The sequence below is a fragment of the Kogia breviceps genome, chromosome 9 (genome assembly GCF_026419965.1).
Source record: "Kogia breviceps isolate mKogBre1 chromosome 9, mKogBre1 haplotype 1, whole genome shotgun sequence".
NCBI classification, from domain to species: Eukaryota; Metazoa; Chordata; class Mammalia; order Artiodactyla; family Physeteridae; genus Kogia; species Kogia breviceps.
The window spans coordinates 47,551,286-47,570,584 of record NC_081318.1 but is presented as its reverse complement, the minus strand read 5'-3'; the positions used below and the strand labels follow the sequence as shown (position 1 = coordinate 47,570,584).

Genomic DNA, 19,299 nt, shown 5'->3' with positions numbered 1-19,299 from the left:
CAGTTGAATCAAAATTGAAATACAACATAACAAAATTTGTGGGGAAATTGATAGCCTTTATAGTACTAAATGACTATATTAGTAGAACAAAAAAAGGTCACAATGATCTAAAGTTTTTACATTAAGAAACTAGAAAAAGAAGAGATCCAAAGCAAGGAGAAAGTTGAGAATGATGATGAAGATAAGAGCATAAATCAATAAAATTGAAAAACAATAGTCAATGACATCAGTAAAGTCAATGACATCAAAAGCTGACTCTGTAAAGATCAATAAAATTGACAAATCTTTAGCCAAACCGAAGAGAGAAGACACAAATTTCCAATATCCAAAATGAAATAGGGGACGTCACTATAGATTCTACTGATATTAAATGTATAATAAGAGAATAGTCTAAACAGCTTTATGCCAATAAATTTGATAATTTTGATGAGATGGGCAAATTCCTTGAAAGACATAAATTACCAAAGCTTATTCAATAATATTAGATAATCTGAAGAGTCCTGTATCTATTTAAGAAATTTAATTCGTAGTTAAAAACCTTCCCACAAAGAAAACTTCAGGCAAAGAAGTGAACCACCAACATTTAAAGAAGAAATAATGCATATTCTACACAAGCTCTTCCAGAAAATAGAAATGGAAGAAACAGTGCTCACTTTATGGCACCAAAACCAGACATCGACATTACAAGAAAAGAAAACTAGAGACAAATATTCATTTTGAACATAAATGAAAAAATTCTTCTTCACAAAATATGGAGAAGTTGAAACTAGCAATACATAAAAATGATAACATATCATGACTAAGTGGGATTCATCCTAGAAATCTGTGATTGGTTCAACACTCAAATATCAATCAATGTTAATTCACCATATCCACAAACTAAAAAGGAAAATAATATGGTCATTTCAATAGTGGAGAAAAAGCAACTGACAAAACTCAACATACTTTCATGATAAAAACTCTCAGCAAACTAACTTCCTCATTCTGATAAAGGGAATCTGTTAATATATAAAATCTTGAGCTGACATCATACTTAATTTCAATGATTGACTGTTTTCTCCCTAAGATTAGCAATGAGTCAAGAAAACCTTATCTCACCATCTCTATTCAACATTGGGTTGCTGTTTCTAAACAGCACAACAAGGCAAGAGAAAGTTATAAAAGGCAAAAGTAAAGCTATCCTTTATTACAGATAATATGATGACTACATAAAATATCCAAAAGAACCTACTAAAAAGCTATTAGAACTAAGTAAGTTTAGAAAGTTCACAAGATACGTGGTCAATGTTTAAAAACCACTTTTATTTCTATATGCTAGAAATGGAAACCTGGCAATTGAGGTTTTTAAAAAGTACCATTTACAAAAGTATCAAAAATGTGAAATACTTAGAGATAGAGCTGACAATATAGGTGCAAGGTTTGCAGGCTGAAATTATAAAACATTTGTTAGACAAATTTAAAAGAACGAAATGAATTGAGAGATATACTGTATTCACAGACCAAGAGTCAGTATTAAGATGTCAATTATCACCAGCTGATCTATAAATATAAGGCAATCCAAATCAAAATCCCACCAGGCTTTTTAACTTTTTTTGGTTGCAATAACAAGCTGATTCTAAAATTATGGAAAATTAAAAATGCTAAACAGCCAAAATCAACTTTGATAAAGGAGAAAATTTGGATGATTCACACAACTTGATTTCGAGAAAATCTGGTATTGGCACAAAGACAGACATACAGATCAATGGATCAGAATAGAGTTTCAAGAAACAGACCCACACATAGGGTCAACAGATTGTTTTCAACAAAGTTGCAGAGATTTTTCAATAGAGAAAGTATTGTTTCTTCAACAAAAGTTGCTGGACCAGTAGATATACCTTTGCAAAAAAAAAAAAAAAAAAAGTTAACTTTGCTGGATTCATACCTCACACCATATAAGAAGTCAATCTGAAATGGATTATAGTCCTAAATGTAAAGAAAAACACCACTAGGAAAATGAAAAGGTAAACCACAGACTGGGAGAAAATATTTGCATAACATATTTGACAAGGAACTTGTATCCAAAACACATAAAATATTCTTATAACCTCATAAGAATACAAAGAACCCAATAAAAAACAAAAGATTTGAACAAACACTTCACCAAAGATACAGAAGTGGCAAATACTTACATGAAAAGATTCTCAATATCATCAATCATTAGGGAAATACAAATTAAACCAAATAAAATAATACTACACACCTAATAGAATGGCTTTATTGAAACAGGGAAAAACCAAGTGCTGGCAAGTGTGTAAAACAATGTGAAATTTCATATATTGCTGGTGGAATGCAAAATGGTAGGGCAACTTTGGAAAACAGTTTGGCAGTTTCTTATAAACACACACTTACCAAACATCCTAGCAATCCCACTCCTAGGAATCTACTAAAGAGAAATGAAACACATTTCCATACAAAGACTTCTATGCAAGCGTTTTAGCTGCTTTATTCACAACATCACCAAATGAAAACAACTCAAATATCCATTAATTGGCAAATAGATAAACAAAGTGTGGTACATCCACACAATGGAATACTACTCAGCAGCGGAAAGGAATGAACTTCTGATTCACACAATAAAATGGATGAATCTTAAAGCATTATGAAGAGAGGAAAAGGCAGACACAAAATGCAACATACTGTATGATTGCATATATATGCAGTTATAGAACAGGCAAAACTATAGGGATAGAAATCAAATCTGTAATTGCCCACAGCTGGAGTCAGGGGGAAGGAGATTAACTAAAAAGGAACTTTTCGTGTTGATGGAAATGCTTTATATCTTGATTGGGGTGGTAGCTACATGACTGTATGCATTTGTGAAAACTAATGGAACTGTACACTCAAAAAGGGTAAATTGAACTCTACGTAAATTATACCTCAATAAACCTTACTTTTAAAAAAAGAAAAACAAAATTGAAAAATGGAAAGAGAGGGAAAGAAAGAAAAAAACGAAAGAATAACATGACAACTAAATGCAATGCATGATTCTACATTGATCCAAGGGGATAATAGCTAAGAAGGGCATTATTATGACAACTGACAAATTTTGAATATGGAATGTAGATTTGACAATAGCATTTTATTAGCATTAAATTTTCTGATGTTGATAATTGTACTATGGTTATAATGAGTGATACCAACAAGGTATAAGAAAGAACAGCCTAAGCAGAATTAAGCACAAGGCAAAACCAAACAGAAATTGGTGTGTGTGTGTCCAGCAATCACAATAGAAATAGAAAAAGCACACAACCAAACAAGGTATATGAAGGCACTAAGAGCACATAAATGAGATCGTCCAAGAAGCAAACTATATTCTTCTCAGAGCAAGTCACCCTTTTCCTTGGCACAAAGAGTGTCAGAAAGCCTTTCAAAAGAGATGGGAAGCAGAGGTCAACACCTTCTGAAAAGTGGTTCCAGAGCAGGTGGGGTCAAAGATATACTTAGCCCAGGGATTTACTTAGCCTTTTTTCTTTGTGGAGCCCTTCCTGAGAATTGGGGAAGTAGTAAGTGTGCAAAGGTTAAGAAAAGACACAAAAATAGGTACAATTTAAATGTATGATAAGCAGTCCCAAAGAAGAAATATAGAGATTCTGCATATGTAGCAAGGGAACAAAACACTTCAGAGAGAATAACTAGAAAATATCAAACTAAAATTGTTTTAAAAGAAACCCTTCCCACTTCCAGCCTCAACACACACACCCAAAGCCACCATCATCAACAATACAACCACATGATGTGGTTACCATTTAAAAGACAAAAGATTGCTAAAAATAAAGCTACTATATGATCCAGCTACCCACTTCTGGGTATTTATTCAAAGAAAACAAAAACACTAACTTGAATCTTCTTAGTGCCACATTTTTTGCATTTTCCTGCTTTTTGTTGGTGATTTTGCTGTTTAAAAGGGCTCTCAAGCACAGTGCAAAAGTGCTGGCTAGTGTCCCTAAGTGCAGAAAGGCTGTGACGTGTCTTAGGGGGAAAACACACAAGTTAGATACACTTCCTTCAGGCACAAGTTATGGTGCCGTTGGGCATGAGTTCAATGTTAATAAATTAATGATATATATTAAATAAGGTGTCTTTAAACAGAAACACACATAAAATAAGGGTATATATTGATATGTTGATGAAAATGTTGTGACCAGAGGCTCATAGGAACCTAACCCTGAATTTCTCCTGGGAGCAATGGTTCAGTATTTGCTAATTCGATGTTTGCTGTGACCTTATACAACATAACTTCTGTGAATAAGGAGAACTGACTGTTAGAAGGACACATATCCAACTCACAGAGGTAGTTACTTTAGGAGACAGAGTGTGGGGAAGGAAATCAGGGGTTTTGTCAATAAAGACATTTATTAAGGCTGAAAACAAACACTGCAAAATGTTAACTGCCATTGAGTGGTGCTAATATGGGTGTTTGTTATTATTTGCACTCAGTTTAATTTCCTAAAATAAAAATCCTTAGAAAGACACCACAATTGAGAAAGAAAGGAATAAGAGAGTGGTCACCATTAAAAGTATGTCTGCACATGCTACAGTGTACATATACTAAGAGTTAAGTATACAGTCAGCTGTAGGGTAAGCATTACTTCATCAAAAACTGTAACTTGGAAAGGTGAATAATTGCTACTTGGCTACAGCTGGTCTAAACATACAACAGTGCTGCCCATCTCAGCATTAACTATGGCACAGAGCTAGCATTTATAAAACTTTGGTGAGTTTGAAAGAAATGTTATGAAGTTACACAGCCAGGAGATGCTGTTGCTCGCAATGTTGGCACATGACAATTTATTTGTCTAGTGTCCGATGCCAGTTCACAGCCAAATTACAAAGCCACGTTTCTGTGTCCATACGGAATCACATTGCCTGGAGCTTAAAATCTCTCAGACATATGTAATGGGATATTTTGGTAGTCTGCCTCAAGATAAAGCCACCAGGTTTCAGGAAGCTACATTTTTTCCTAATTATTTCAGTAGTCAATATAAATAAGTATAATCTCCAAGTACTTCAGTCTCCCGTGCAAAATGAACACTGTTTGCCACATGATTGAGAAGGATGAAATGACCTGAAATCCCTAGGAAAAAAGCACTTGTGTGTGCGAAGTATCCTTCTGAGTAAACTAAGAGTAAAAGGACACTTGGAAATGTTATCACTAAGTTAACGGGAAGAGGGGCCCTATGTAAGCAAGACCATTTACGCAGCCTTAGTTCCGATCTAAAGGATGAATTAACTTATGCCAACAGTTTACTAAACATAGGAAAGTTTGCTCAAGTAGTAGCATATTCATTCCTTTTTTTTAAGTAATGAGAAAGTATTTCAAGAGCTATCCTTCCACACTAAATTATAGAAGAGCCTCAATTAAACAAAACAAGGGGGAGAATCACTGTAATCTCATTACATGAATCTTCTAATTGGTTAGGGCAGAATGCCTTCTCTGTGAAATGTCTAAAATGTATCATACAACTGTCATGCTACCAATAATATATCTAATATTTATTGAACACTTGCCCTGTAACCAGTGCTAATGCTTTTTACCCATTTATTCCTTAAAATTGCACTAGGGAGTCAGGACCCAGGATTCCCATTTTACTGCTGCAGAAGCAGGCACAAAGAGATTAAGTAAGTGGAAAGAATGCAATCTCAGACGACTTAAAATTCTTTCACCACTTTAGAATCATTCTGAACTTTAGTGATGTTATAATTATCTGAGATGATGAAGATATGAGGCTGGGTAGGAATCTGTCTTCATCCCGGGTCATGGTCTGGAATTTTGAATACATTTCTGGCATGAGAATGCTTCATTATCACTTATCCTCAACTCTCAGAGGCAAAGGGGGGAGTGGTTAAGTACAAATACCACGTAATCCAGTGTCTATTGTAATACTTTCTTAATATACAGTAGCTGCCCATGTTACTGTACTTCTGGTGAAAACCAAGTGTTTGGCAAATCAGTGAAGGTGGTCTGATCACATGCTAATTATTACCTGGCAGCATCACAAAATGATCTGCCCTCATGAAAGCAATAATCTTACTGGCTGAGCTGATGACCCCAACACATTCCAGACTGTGTCAATGGCTCTTTAATTGAACACTCCTACCTCTTACAAAGTTTATTCTTTTTTTCTTTAGGAATTTTATTTTTCATGTACTTCGTAATGGCAAAGGTGGCCTCCAGTTCAAGGTAATTCCTTCTCATTGACCACGAGAGTCAAGGGGCTTGACTTCTAATTCAGTGTCCTTTAAACAAATGAATCCTGCTGAGACCCCATCATTTTGCTGTCACTGGTGTTTTAACAGCATTTTCACACCACGTCTGACCACCTGCCTTTAGAGTCATCTCATTGTTTCTTTGGCTAGAAAGTCACACAGTATTTCTTAAAAATTAAGTCCACACTCTACTGTGGAAATGGAAATTAAAAGACAGTGAAAGAGGAAAGACTTCCAGTTTATGTTTCATTTTCATTGATGAAAACTGCTGTAGAAAAACGCAGTGTACCATTACGAAAGGGTATAAAATATTTGGAAACTCCAACAAGAAAACATCTCCATTAGTAAGTGGGTTTATTGACATAACTGAACATAACAATGTATAACATTTATTCACTTCCCACTGAAAAACTTCCAGTGAAAGTGTTTTTACATGGATTTAGGCATTAAGCATTATCAGTGATTTTTGCAGTTGAAAGGGTAGGTGGTAGGAAGAACCAGAGGTCTTTTTCAGACTTTCAATGGGACTCACTTTATTACACTACTGTGTAAAAGCAAGAACTAAGAAATGCAATTGCTCTCTGAATGAAAAAGCTAGGAGCACAAAAGGTGCAAGATAAACAAAAGGTTGCAAATAAGAGCAAACAACTACACTTCTCCCAAGTACCAATACGCTTGGAATCTGAAGCAAGCCCTGGCAGCAAACTAAGAATAACAGTCTATTTCCTGTGGTTTATTAAGTTTGGACCCCACAGATAAGACTGCCAGAAAAACAGCTGTACTTTAAGTGGTCTGGACATTTACTCATCTGAACATAAACAAAGATCAGCTCATTTAAATCCCTGGGTCCCTACTCAGCTGTTGGGACAACCGCAGGCCTGGCTCAATGGAGGCCAAACATAAAAGGAGTGGAATGGGGTTGAAGGATCCCTGGACTATGATAGATTCCCTGAGTCTTCAGGACCCTCGGGGGCTTAAGGCCCTAAACAGAAGATTCACTGTTAGCCTTAGCACCTTTGCAGTGGCCTCCCCGGCACCCCACTGACAATGAATCTATAACCACGGTGAATACAACCATCCCGTACATCTTCCAAGTGACTGCGTTTTTAGACCACACACAAAATTATTCATGTAAACCAAAGCACTACATTTAGTGATAAACATCTACTTCATAAATATCAGGGAATGAAAGTATCCCAAATAGCTGAAAACAACTGAACAAATAAAGGAGCCTAACCCTAAGTTTAAAACAAAAACATTTTAAAGAAATACTGCAATTATTAACTAAAAGATAAGATTTAATAAGATGGAAAAAAACACTGGGTAATGGAGGGATTCATTTGCAAAATATATAATTATTTCACAGTGAGGTTTAAGTACTCATAATCTTCTGGTTTTAGTAGAAACACACAACCACCGATGTACACTTTTTTTCACATTTTCCCCCTCTACTCTTTCATATACAGACAATAACATGATCAAACATTATACTATCAATTGCAAGTCACCTTTTGCTCACTTTCTATTAGGAAATTACCTTGATCACTTAACTGTGCAACTCAAGAGAAGTAGGGCACAGTCGACTGCAAGTCACTGATGAAAACTTGGGAAGTACCACATCACATTTATTCCAATCTGGACAGGTTGTCAGAGATGTGGTAAGTGAACTAGAACACTGCCATTCCCTATGGGGTCATCGGTTATGTACACGTTACATTCTTCTATCGAGTCTGGCATTGACATTTCCTTTTCCACATATAGGTTTAAAAAAATAAAAAGCCACAGGAGCAACCCTGACAGAGAAGTCTTGCATGCAGCCTTCTCCTGAGAAACTACGTAATCTTAGTTAACCCCAAGGTCAGCAAAAGTTTTTGTGGTGTTAATGTTAAAAGGAAAATAGTTGAACTTCCCGGCTCAACTAAAATAGTCCTTGAGTTTATTGGTCAGTTTGTTAAATGTTAAGAGCTCTTCACATTATTGAAAAAAAAATAGTGTCTCTAATTATTTAAACATTAAGTTTTCCTGAATGTTCTATCAACCAACAAAGAGTTCCTCCGCGAGTGTGTTAAACTTTACAACCTGTTTACAACATCACCCTTCTTGGCAGAGACACCAGGCCAGTGAAGTCAGTTGCCAAGCCTCCTTTGTAATGGTAATAAGTTCTTTTTTCCTTAAATAGAAACAAAACTCCTCTGTTTGACACTGAACAAACAAAAAAAGCATGAATCCAAATCTCTTTCTGGTCACGTAGGGAGCAAGGAGCACCCTTTTCTATCCCAAAGGGGGCCAGCCTACTGATTACAATGCCAAAAAAAATTAAAAATCCATTATCATAGCTGCACCAATGTCTGCACGTTAAGAAGGCCTCCCACCTCTGGACCCCACCATCCATTTGTCCCCTACTCTTGCTCTTGCCCACCAATACCATCCATTTACTTCACGAGTGAACACTGGGATTGGGAGGTGGTGCAGAATTAATTAGCCATCTGTCCCCTTTGGCCTCTCTGGCAAGCGCACAAAACGGGGAAAAGAGAAGGTCGGATAAAATGAGATCTTCCCCTGAGGTGGGCTGCGAGGGCCCGCGGAGAGGTGGCTCCTCAAGGCCAGTAAGATGGTCTCCACACCCCTGGAGGCCCGGATCTACCTAGTCGGCAAATCGCTGCAGGAGATGGTCCTCCCGCCTCAGGCTGCCGCCCGCGCCGCCGCCCCCGCTGTCCATGAAGCGGTCGCACGGGAACTCGATGAGGTCCGCCTCACTGAGCGCGCACACGGTGGTGCGCGGCCGGTGCGACTGGAAGCCAGAAAAGTCGGCCGACACGCCGGTGCCCATGGAGCGCAGGGGCCGTCGGGTAGAGTACATATGGCGAACGTGGACTGGGGCCCCGCCCTTCCGCCTGGCCCGCAGCTTCCTACGCAGCCAGCGCGACGCCCAGGCCGCCAAGGCCAGGAGTACCAGCAGTGCGTTGACGGCCAGCAGGACCAAGGTCAGTAGTTGGTAGTCGACGCTGCTCCGGCTCCCAGGCTCTGGCAGGGTGACCAGCCCCACGCAGTGGTCCCGGGGAGCCACCGGGCAGACCCGTCCGCCTAGCACGCCCTCCACGCACACCAGGTAGGGGGTGTCTCCCCGCAGCTCGCGAAGCGTGGCCGAGTCGCTGCGCTCAGGCAGGTAGACGAAGCGGTGGAATTTAGGCTGCTGGCCAAAGCGGTCGAAGAGTAGGCGGAAGCGCGCGCCGCCCAGCGTCCGGGGACTGCGATGCTCGCGCACCGCCCAGCGCACCGCGGCGCTGTTGGCGCCCACTGCTTCCACGGTCAGGTTGCACAGGATGAACTTGTTGAAGTCACACGGGTCGGATACTAGCGGCGGCAGGCCGATCCCGCCGTCGGACTGGGCGGTGCTCTCGTGCTGCTGCGCAGCCAAGTGCTGCTTCGCCGCGCGCTGCCAGGGGTCGCCGGCTGGCGCAGAGCCCAGCGTGGCCGTCGGGGTGGGCTCCGTGTGGGCAGGATCCGACGGAGTCGTACGTCCCCGCTTAGGCTTCTCGAGGAGGTCCAGGGGGTGTGGCGCCGGGACCGCGGCAGCAGCGGCGTTGGAGCTCGGCTGCTGGAGGCCCGGGCCCCGCCGGCTCATCCTTAGGGCGCTGCGATTACTCAAAAGCTCCCTGGCGGCCCCATCCCAGGCTAACCCTGGCAGAAATCGACCCCGTTGCTGTGGCTGTGGCTGCGGCGGCGGCTCCTCCGCGAGGGCACCTGCAGGGGGCGCCACCTCCTCCCCCGGGGCTGTGGGTAGGGCATGCCGCTTGCTCTCGACAGTCGGGGAAACCGAGGGTGAGGGATCTGTGCAAGACCCGTTCTGCAGTTGCTGGTCATCCAGGTAATCCAGGTACTTGCCCCGCAGGGCCGGAGGGTGGCGACACTGCACGAAGACAGTGAGGAGCCGGCCCTGCGAGTGCCAGTCACCCATCCAGCGCTTCAGGTCCCTCAGTCGGCAGTCGCAGGTCCAGCCGTTGCCGTCTAGATCCAACCGATAGAGGGCTGGGCTGGAGGCGAAGATGTCCCCGGAGAGGGCACTGAGCGCATTGTCGCGCAAGCTGAGCTCGCGCAGACGGCCCAGGTGGCCAAAGATAGTGGGGTGCAGAGCAGACAGCTCATTGCCGCTCAGGTCCAGCGCCTCCAGGCTGTGCAGAGGCTCCAGCAGCGCCACGGGCAGCTGGCTCAGCCGATTGCCCTCCAGGCGCAGCTCGCGCAAGGCCTCCAACCCCCAAAAAGCCTCGGGCGCGAGGTGCGTGAGCTGGTTGCCCCTGAGCGAGAGTAGGCCAAGGCGTGGCAGGTGCTGGAAGACGCGCGGCCCGAGGTGCTGCAGGCTGTTGGCCGAGAGGATGAGGGTGGAGAGGGAGCGCAGCGGTGCGAAGGTGGCCGCGTGGCGTAGGGAGGGCTGCAGCTCGTTGGCAGAGAGGTTGAGGAAGCGCAGCTTCCCCAGATGGGCGAAGGCGTTCTTGCCCAGAAAACGGATCCGGTTGGACTCCAGATGTAGGTAGAGCAAGTTACCCAAGGGGGCAAAGACTGCGTCCGGCAGCGCCCCCAGGGCGTTCCCGTCCAGCCGCAGCTTGACCAGACTCTCCAGTCCCTCGAAAGAGCCGCGGCTGAGGCGGCTGATCTCGTTCCCGTTGGCGTAGAGGATGCGCAGCTTGCGCAGAGGCGCCAGCGTTCCCGGGGCGAGCGCCTGCAGGAGGTTGTTGCCCAGGTAGAGCTCCTCCAGCCGCGAGAGCTTCTCGAAAGTCTTGGGGTGCAGAGAACGGATCTGGTTGTACTGCAGGTCCAGCCGTCTGAGCTGCCCCAGGCGGTGGAAGTCGAAGGCCGTGATGTTGGTTATGAAGTTGCCGCCGAGGCTGTAGGTGAGCACGTCCTGCGGGCTCGGCAGCGAGCTGGTCTTGGGCACGGCGCGGAGCCCCCTGTTGGTGCACAGGAGGTGCTGGGGGTGCTGGCAGTCGCAGCGCTCCGGACACACCGGCTGGGCCCGCGGCGGGAGCGCAAGGCAGCCGCACACCACGAGCAGGAAGCGCAAGGCGCGGGCAGCCTCCATCGCCGCCCGCCCTGCGTTCTGCGGCCGGATCGTCCTCTTGGCCCGCCGGCTCTGTGTCTCCTCTGCATTCCCCTTGGCCTGGCCAGAGTCGCTAAATGGCCTCTTTCGGACTTCGCAGCGCCGTCCAGCCCCTCCTCCGCCCTTTGTCCGGTGGCTGGCCCGGGTCTCTGCAGGCGGGCTTTGCCTGGCCAAGTCAGGCGGCGCAGGGCGCTTCGCGAGCTCCGGGTGCTACTTGTTGCATTTTTGCAGAACTTTCTCCGGGTGCGCGTCGGGGTCGGGGGGGGGCGTGGAGGGAGGGAGCAAGACCTGAGCTTTTTGTTTGCAGCTTGAGTCCGGAGAGCTGGATTCCCTGGCACGGATTCTCCCCGCCAGCGGATTCCCCAGCTGCAGGCGGGAGCCCTTCCAAGAGCTCCTCCGGGCGCGGCTTGGCTGCTGCGCCGGGGCGGCTCGGCCCCCGCAGCCCGCGCCTCCTCGCTCCCAGTCCGGGACCGGTAGCGCGGCCTGGGTGGAACAGCCCCGGGAGGAGCCTGGGGTGTGCAGGCTGCGTCCGGAAGGGACCCAAGTCTGCGAGTGGCGAGCAAACCGGGCGGAAATTCGTTCTTCCCACACTCTGCCCCCCGGGGATGCAGGCGGGTGGGGGGAAGGAGATGGCGGAGGGAGGACAGACCCCAGTAGGGGGAGGAGGAAACACTAAGTGGCTCCGCGTCTGGTCAACCGGAGCCCGGGACGCCAAGTGAGAAAAGTAGGGATTAAAAACAGCTGTACGAGTCGGACACGCCGGGCTGGGGGCGGGGGTGGATTACCGGGGGAGCAAACGGGATTTGCAGACAGAAACGTTTTTATTTTAGACGAACACACCAGTCGCTTCGAAGCAGTGGGAGCGCGACTCGTTTTATTCGTTTTTAAGACACTTGCTCTTCCAGGTGGCCCCCAGCAAGAAGTTGGGGCAGCACGGAACCTGCCAGCGTTCTACGGGAAGTTTCGGGCAGCACAAGGCTGGCTGCCAAGAGCTGTCGGTGGGCTACTGTCAGAAGAGGCTAAATCAAGCCATTCTGGCTGTTGCGTGCTTGGGTTTTTGACATCCTTGTACTGGTGGCCATTAGCCGAGGAGAGGCACCGCCCCTTCTTAGGGATCTAAACAGTAGTTGCTTGGCCCTGCTGTAGGCAAGAGCATGGAGAAAGCTCAGAACTGGTTCTGCCACCGTGAAAGTCTGTCAGATTTAGGTGATTTAGTCCCATTAAACCTCCTCCAGTCTTAGAGCCCTTGAGGCAGGCTCTGCACGTGTGCATATATATATAATAACCTTCACAGACCCTCTGGTAACTGCTACCTGCTGGGCCCTCCCCCTTTATGCCTGGGCTTGCGGTGATCTTCAAAAATTTGGCTCACACTCTTTCAGACCTGGTTTAGTTGGGGGAGTCTTAACACTTTTTATCAGTAGGGAGTGGAGCATTTATTAATGGCTCCATTCAGGGCAGCCCCAGTTGAGAAGGAGAATGGGCAAGGAAGAGTTGTTAATTACTGTTTGTCCCTGAAAGCTATCCCCTACCCTCATCGCAGGGTATTCAGAAAACGTAATTTTAAGGACCTATTGTGTGGAAAATTAAAGGAGAGAGACATATTCTCACCTCAAGAGGCTGACAATCTAGTGGGGAGAGCAAGACAGGAAAGGTCAAATAACAGTGTAAGGCTGTAGTATGAGAAAGCTGCTGAGATGCAAATGATTTTGAATAATTCCAATGTTAAATGGTGATTAATTGCCTCCTTTAGCGATTCATATAGGCAAGTGAATTTAAAGAAAAATGAGACTATTGGCAGCATAGTCAGTGAACACTTATGGATGAACAGGGACCTTGGGTCCAGGGAGATGGGGCTGGAGAATGGAAGGTAGGTAGGTGGTGAAATGTCCATTCAGGGCACAGTGAGCAGAGCAAGTTTGCTTGTGATTTGTTTTGAGATTTCTAATAAAGGATGAACTTGGGGAACCAAATATCTTTCTGAACAAGATGAAAGATCAAGTTGCCCAGGCAGTTTTGTAAGTTTGGGTTTTAGTTCTCCTTGTGAGAAACCTCTGAAATCCTTTAGTTCTTGACTCCAGTCCTCCTTATGAAGGTCTGGCTGCCCTAGAGGGTGAGGCCCAAACTTGTACCGTGTAGCACAATTTCTGTTCTGGGCCCCAGAAGCTGCGAGGAGGACCTCAGTCCTTGGTGGCAACTGAGGTCATTCGATTGTTCAGAGGAAAGAATACTAAGAAGCTGCTGGCTTTCAAATTGAGCCACTAGATCTACCTGGGATGCAGCTGTAGCAGCATCTGCTTTTGAGGCCCTAGCCTTGGGACGCATAAACGGCCTTCTGAGTGGGAAGGAGGACGGAAACTGAGAGGTGTGATGTGGAAGAGGAAAAAGCAGAAATCAGACCCTCCTCCTTTGCATAAGCTTCCTCTTTTCCTGACTCTGCCAAGAAAACTTTCAGAGTAAAAGAGGCCACGAGGGACATTCCCTCAGAGGTCACTACAGTTTGCACTAATCACTTATTCCACTGAGGGTGTTGTTCCTTTGTAGATGCCTCTAAGTAAGATTAACAAAGTTATCAGACCCCTGCAGTTGTTCAGTATTTTTTTTAATGTCTTGGATATTATTGTCCAGTGCTTAATATTTCTACCAGTAGTCCTGGATTGCAGGTAAAAATAATACCTTCCATGGTTTCATGTCAAAAGACAATTGGGGGCTTCCCTGGTGGCGCCGTGGTTGAGAATCCGCCTGCCGATGCAGGGGACACGGGTTCGTGCCCTGGTCTGGGAAGATCCCACATGCCGCGGAGCGGCTGGGCCCGTGGGCCATGGCCGCTGAGTCTGCGCGTCCGGAGCCTGTGCTCCGCAACGGGAGAGGCCACAACAGTGAGAAAAAGACAATTGGTTTTCCATAACGTTCAGTTTTCTTGAAGTAACACATCTGCCCCATGTAGTTAACCTTGCTTAAAATAGATAATAGTATGCCAAATTTCAAATAAGTAGAAACAGTTTCTGATAGGTGTCGCTAGCACCCCCAATCTAATTTCAGTATGGTAAAATTTTGAGATCTGCAGGTAAAGTACGTGTGTGTATGGGTGCACATACGTTCATTCTGAAAAAGCGTGATTGCCATCTTTTTAAGAAATGCTTCCCTTCTTAAAGGAATATAACCTGAGGTCAACTTTACAAATGGATGACATTAAAAGACTTCAGAGTACACATATGTGATATCCGTATGTGCCCCCAATGGTCTCCATGTCTGTGGTGCTATGTGTTCAGGTGTTTGATTTATTCTCAGACCATGTCTGTCTTCAGGAGTTAAAATTTTGCTTGAATTCGGTAGTCTTAGAAGAGCTTTCGTGAAGAGCTATAAAAGTAACTCCGTATTGCTGCTGGTGATCAGGCAAGAAGCATTTAGTGAGAATTTAGCATGTGCCAAATCCCAGGATGAGCCCTGGGAAGGCAGTGCTGATAAGACACAGGGCCCGACCTCAGGGTGCAACAACTTAGTGGGGAGACTGATGGGCGGGGAGCAATTGCAGTGCCGTGGGAGCCCTGTGGAGGTGCACCTGGCTGGACTGAGAGCTTGAGGAAGGCTTCCAGAGGAGGGAAGTGCTGAGTACTACCTATGTGATGGCGAGCAGGTCGGGAAGAGGGTAAGCCTGGGGACAAGTGCAAGAGACTGACTTAGAAACCTCCAAATCTTCTGTCTGAATCTTTGTTGGTGAGATTCTTTTGACATCTGTGTGTTTTAATAATATCACACAACCTGTTCATACAATGACTTCCAAATAAATAGTCCCTTATTCCCCTTTAAGGCTTTCAGCAGGGAGTTGACATAATCACATTTGCACTGCAACATCAAGAGGTCTCTCTGCCTAAATAAAGTAGGTGCCACACAAAGAAAATGTTATCTCTCTAGTTCTTGCCGCCTCGAACCTTGAAATCTCTGACAGGTTTGTGTGGGACATGTGTTGACAGAACATCCAGACCAAGGTATTCACTTATGTAACATACATGCAGGCATTGTATAGATACTATATATACAGTATACTCTTGGACCAGGGCAACCTAGGTCCCTACCCTGGACCCTGCACTTTAGAGGGCCATGTTCCAGTCCTCCTTTGGTTGGCCCTCATCATAAGAGCAGGATTTTGATTTTAGGCTTCCAAAGATATGTAACCACCCACTGCCCACATCCCCACTCCTGCTCAGGATTCCTGGGACCCTGGAATTCCTTACTTAATTGCCTAAGTCTGTGCAGGCCTTTTTCCCATCTGTCCTTTGGAGACCAATCATGTCACAAGTGTATACCCCTAGGGTCAAGAGAAGGCTAAAGGGTAGCTCTCAAAAGAATCTGGAGATGTGGGTTGGGATTTCAACTCTAATGCCTGGGAGACCTCCAGGAGACTCCTGGTAACGCAGGACCCAGGGCTAAGAGGAGGAACCATGGACCAGTGCTCTAACCCCAGGCTTCTCAAACATTGGAGATGTCTGTCCATATGTAGCACTTTAGGAGAAGAAAGTACCTGTACTTGGATTAAAGAACAAGGAGAAAAATTACAGGAGTTTGAAGGAAAGCATTTTTTTTAAAACGTAAATTCTACTTTATTATAACATAGCCTATACCTGATTTTCTATAAAAAGCAATAATTTTTAGTAAGAGTAAGGACAGAGTTGTCTCCATTTAAATGCCTATCTCTTAACTGTGTGATGTCTTTGTTTATGGATGGATCCCAGCTTGATCAGGTTCCAGGAGAGTCAAGTATGGATTATGCTTAAAGGTATAATTTGCATAATCACAAATAGAGAAATCCAGGAAGGAAAGCTGTTTGTAAGAGAAACAAGAGCTTTGTCATTTCACTTTTGGAAAGTTTGCCCTTTAAATCTCAAGCACTCTGGGGGTAATTTCAGAGGTCAGAAGCACAGCCAACTTTGGGCTGGTTCCATGATACATATATGTGGCATAAAGGTTTTTAGCTGTTCTTGCCCAGGCATGGAGTCTTGGGCTCGCCAGGGATGTACACACTTTCTTCCCAGGCAACCTGTGGTTCCCTTGATCTGGCATGAGTTGGCCCAGGCTGCCCTGGTGCAGGATAGGTTAGGCAAGAAGAGCTCAGGCCTAGCTCCCCGCTGCAGGGAGAGGTAGGCCTGCTACTCCCTGCTGGAGCGGCAGCCTTAGCTTACTCAGGGCAGCCTGCGGAGACGGCAGCTGTTTCCTCAACCCTAGTGAGCCAGCCCCAGACAGGCAGTGTGGCCCCTGACACAGATGAAGTAGGAAACCAAGAGTCCCAGTGGTTCCTTGGCATGCTATCAAATGACCCCCAAAAGTCTCTTTATCTGAATTGAGCCTCATCTTAGCCCCAGTCTGAGAGGCAAGTTTCTTTGTCTTGGGGATTAGCAATGTGAATGAGAGAATCACTGGTTTACAGTATATCTGCTGATTCTCCATTTTTGCCCTTAAGGAAATATAGGAATGCAGATTCCTGGAAAGGTATTAGCCTTATTAAATCAGAATCTCAGGGGGCAAGGCCCCAGCACCTGCATTTATAAGCCACCAGATGATTTTTATGCACACTTAAGTTTGAGAAAATTAATAGACACTATTTCCAGAACACCTGTTCATGATTGGCTGATCATATTCCAGTAACAACAGTAGTAATGCTGGCACTGATGTAGTGCTGAGGGCCAGGCAGTAGTCTAAACACTCTACATAAAGTAACTCATTCATTTCCACACCTACCTAGGGAGGTAGGAACTACTGTTATCCCCATTTTACAGAAGAAGAAACCGAAGGGCTTATTAAAAATGCAGGATCCTAGGCCCAGCTGCAGAGAATCTGATTCAGAACCTCTAGAACGGGGCCTAGCGATCTTTATTTAGCACATTCCCAGGTATCATCTTAGGTATTGTGACTGAACGAGAATTCTTACGGGCTTATTCAAACATTTCAATGTATCCTTTTCTAGGAGCCTAGGGATTGAGAGAGTAGACAAGGTCCATGCCTTCTGGGAGCTAAGCATGGCCGGGGAGTTAAATGCATATAAGAATCCAGGAGCATGGTGCCATCATAAACAGGATGAGCACCATTTGCTATGCTCATAGCAATTATCTTTTGGGAAGAAAATAATAAAGAACTAAAACCTTTGTAGAAAGCATCAGTCCACATAATACTGTATGTGTCTAAGGCCATTTACAAGGTGACTGCTTCCAACAGTTCAAGGACGTTATGTCCGGGGAAAAAAGAGTCCAAGGATTTTATGTCCAAGGAACATCCTTATCCATCAGTTCAGAGATGCCTGATTATTTGAAACCGACGTGCACAAATAGATGGTGTATCTACAGGAACTACAGTGAACTGGGGGAAGTCTGGCAAAAGCTAAAAAAGGAGAGACGGTTGGTGGCTGAGTGTAATATAGGAAATAAGGCAAATCCACATACTGTTTATGGTTACAGTGTACAGTGTTTTTGTGCACCTAAAATTTTATAGCAGTAATATAATGATGTTCTCCCTTAGAATAGAATTGAGTCAGTCGCCTAAGGAACTGCTTTAGGTATAAAAGTGTCCCTTATTCCTAAATACTGAAATATTTGTCATCTCCAGGGACCAGACCTATAGTTGAGTATGATGGTACAGCTTTTCAGTACTTTTTCATTTGGATTTCTTCATACTACAGTAATAACATTTATTTAACCATTTTATATCCCCACCCAGCTGGAAGGACATCAGCCTTGTTTTATTTCATTTGTGTAGTACTCAGCAACTATTGTTGAACTGTCACAGGGTTTTCATAAAAAGCTAGAAGAAAATTTTTGAAATGTTAACTGTTGTTATCTTCACATGGTGAGAAGATGAATAACTGTTTACACCCTATGCTTTGGCATTTTCTAAATGCTATACAATTACTATGGATTTCTTTGAAATTAATAAAAAAATTTAAAACAAGTGCTTTCGTATTTAATACCTGATTTCACCTCAACATGTCTAATAAGGCAATTAGGTGAGGAATGTTCATATCCCCAATTTGGAGGCAAGGATGCTAAGAATTAAAGGAATTAGCTAACTTCTGGAATGATCCACCGCTGTAATGATAGAGTTCAGACGACAATCTAAACTGTTGACTTCTGACCCCAGGATTTTATAGTTAGACCTCGCTGGGCTCCCTGTTGATACAAGCCTATGTATACAACTAATGAGGCCAGTTCGGGGTGATAGTCAAAATATTTAGCAATTGGTCCAATAAGAGCACCAGCCAACCAGGTTTGCCAACCAGGTTTGGCACTGCCTGGTCAGGAGAGACAGAGGCCGGGCCAGTGCCCAGCAGCTGAGAGTACACTCGCCTGCACTTGTCTGAACTTTTTTTTTTTTTTTTTTTGCGGTATGCGGGCCTCTCACTGTTGTGGCCTCTCCCGTTGCGGAGCACAGGCTCCGGACGCGCAGGCCTAGCGGCCATGGCTCACGGGCTTAGTTGCTTCGCGGCATGTGGGATCTTCCCGGACCAGGGCACGAACCCGTGTCTCCTGCATCGGCAGGCGGATTCTCAACCACTGCGCCACCAGGGAAGCCCTTGTCTGAACTTTTTGAATGGTGCTTTAGGCATCTCTTTTTTCTCTTAATAACTGCATTATTAAAAAGAATTTATGTAAGGCTTGGGCACAATAATCAGTAACCATGAGAAACAACACACAAAGTTTTCCTGGGTCCACCTTTCTTCCAAACTGCAAACTTGCCTGAGGCCTGGTGCGTTGCAGTCACTCAAACTTAACAGCAGGATGTTGGTGAGACGGCACAGATGATCCATTTTGACAAAATACGAGTTTTGTGTTCAATATTTTAATTCAGAAATTGTCTCCCACTGTCTTTGGTGGACTGACAGATATATTTGAAGGGAATTTCATAAAAAAATACTATTTGTCTCACAACTTGATCCGAATTGTTATAATTAATGGCCTAAAAATATT

General features: G+C 44.6%; 1 protein-coding gene and 1 long non-coding RNA gene across 9 annotated transcripts in view; one reads left to right on the top strand and one right to left on the bottom strand.

Moving 5' to 3' along the window:
• Nucleotides 1–11,892, bottom strand: part of TRIL (TLR4 interactor with leucine rich repeats) — a 122,360-nt gene extending 110,468 nt beyond the window's left edge. For 7 of the 8 annotated variants that reach the window (XM_067042413.1, XM_067042412.1, XM_059074768.2 and 4 more), the window contains exon 1: nucleotides 8,894–11,864. In XM_067042413.1, the coding sequence (XP_066898514.1) occupies nucleotides 8,894–11,326 (2,433 nt within the window). In that variant the 5' untranslated portion in view covers nucleotides 11,327–11,864. Of the gene's footprint in view, nucleotides 1–7,786 lie in introns of all 8 variants that reach the window. The other variant, XM_059074769.2, reaches the window with a different exon arrangement.
• Nucleotides 6,594–19,299, top strand: part of LOC131762925 (uncharacterized) — a 58,649-nt gene continuing 45,943 nt past the window's right edge. The window contains exon 1 of the long non-coding RNA XR_010842189.1: nucleotides 6,594–9,358. This is a non-coding gene — a long non-coding RNA (uncharacterized lncRNA). The remainder of the gene's footprint in view (nucleotides 9,359–19,299) is intronic.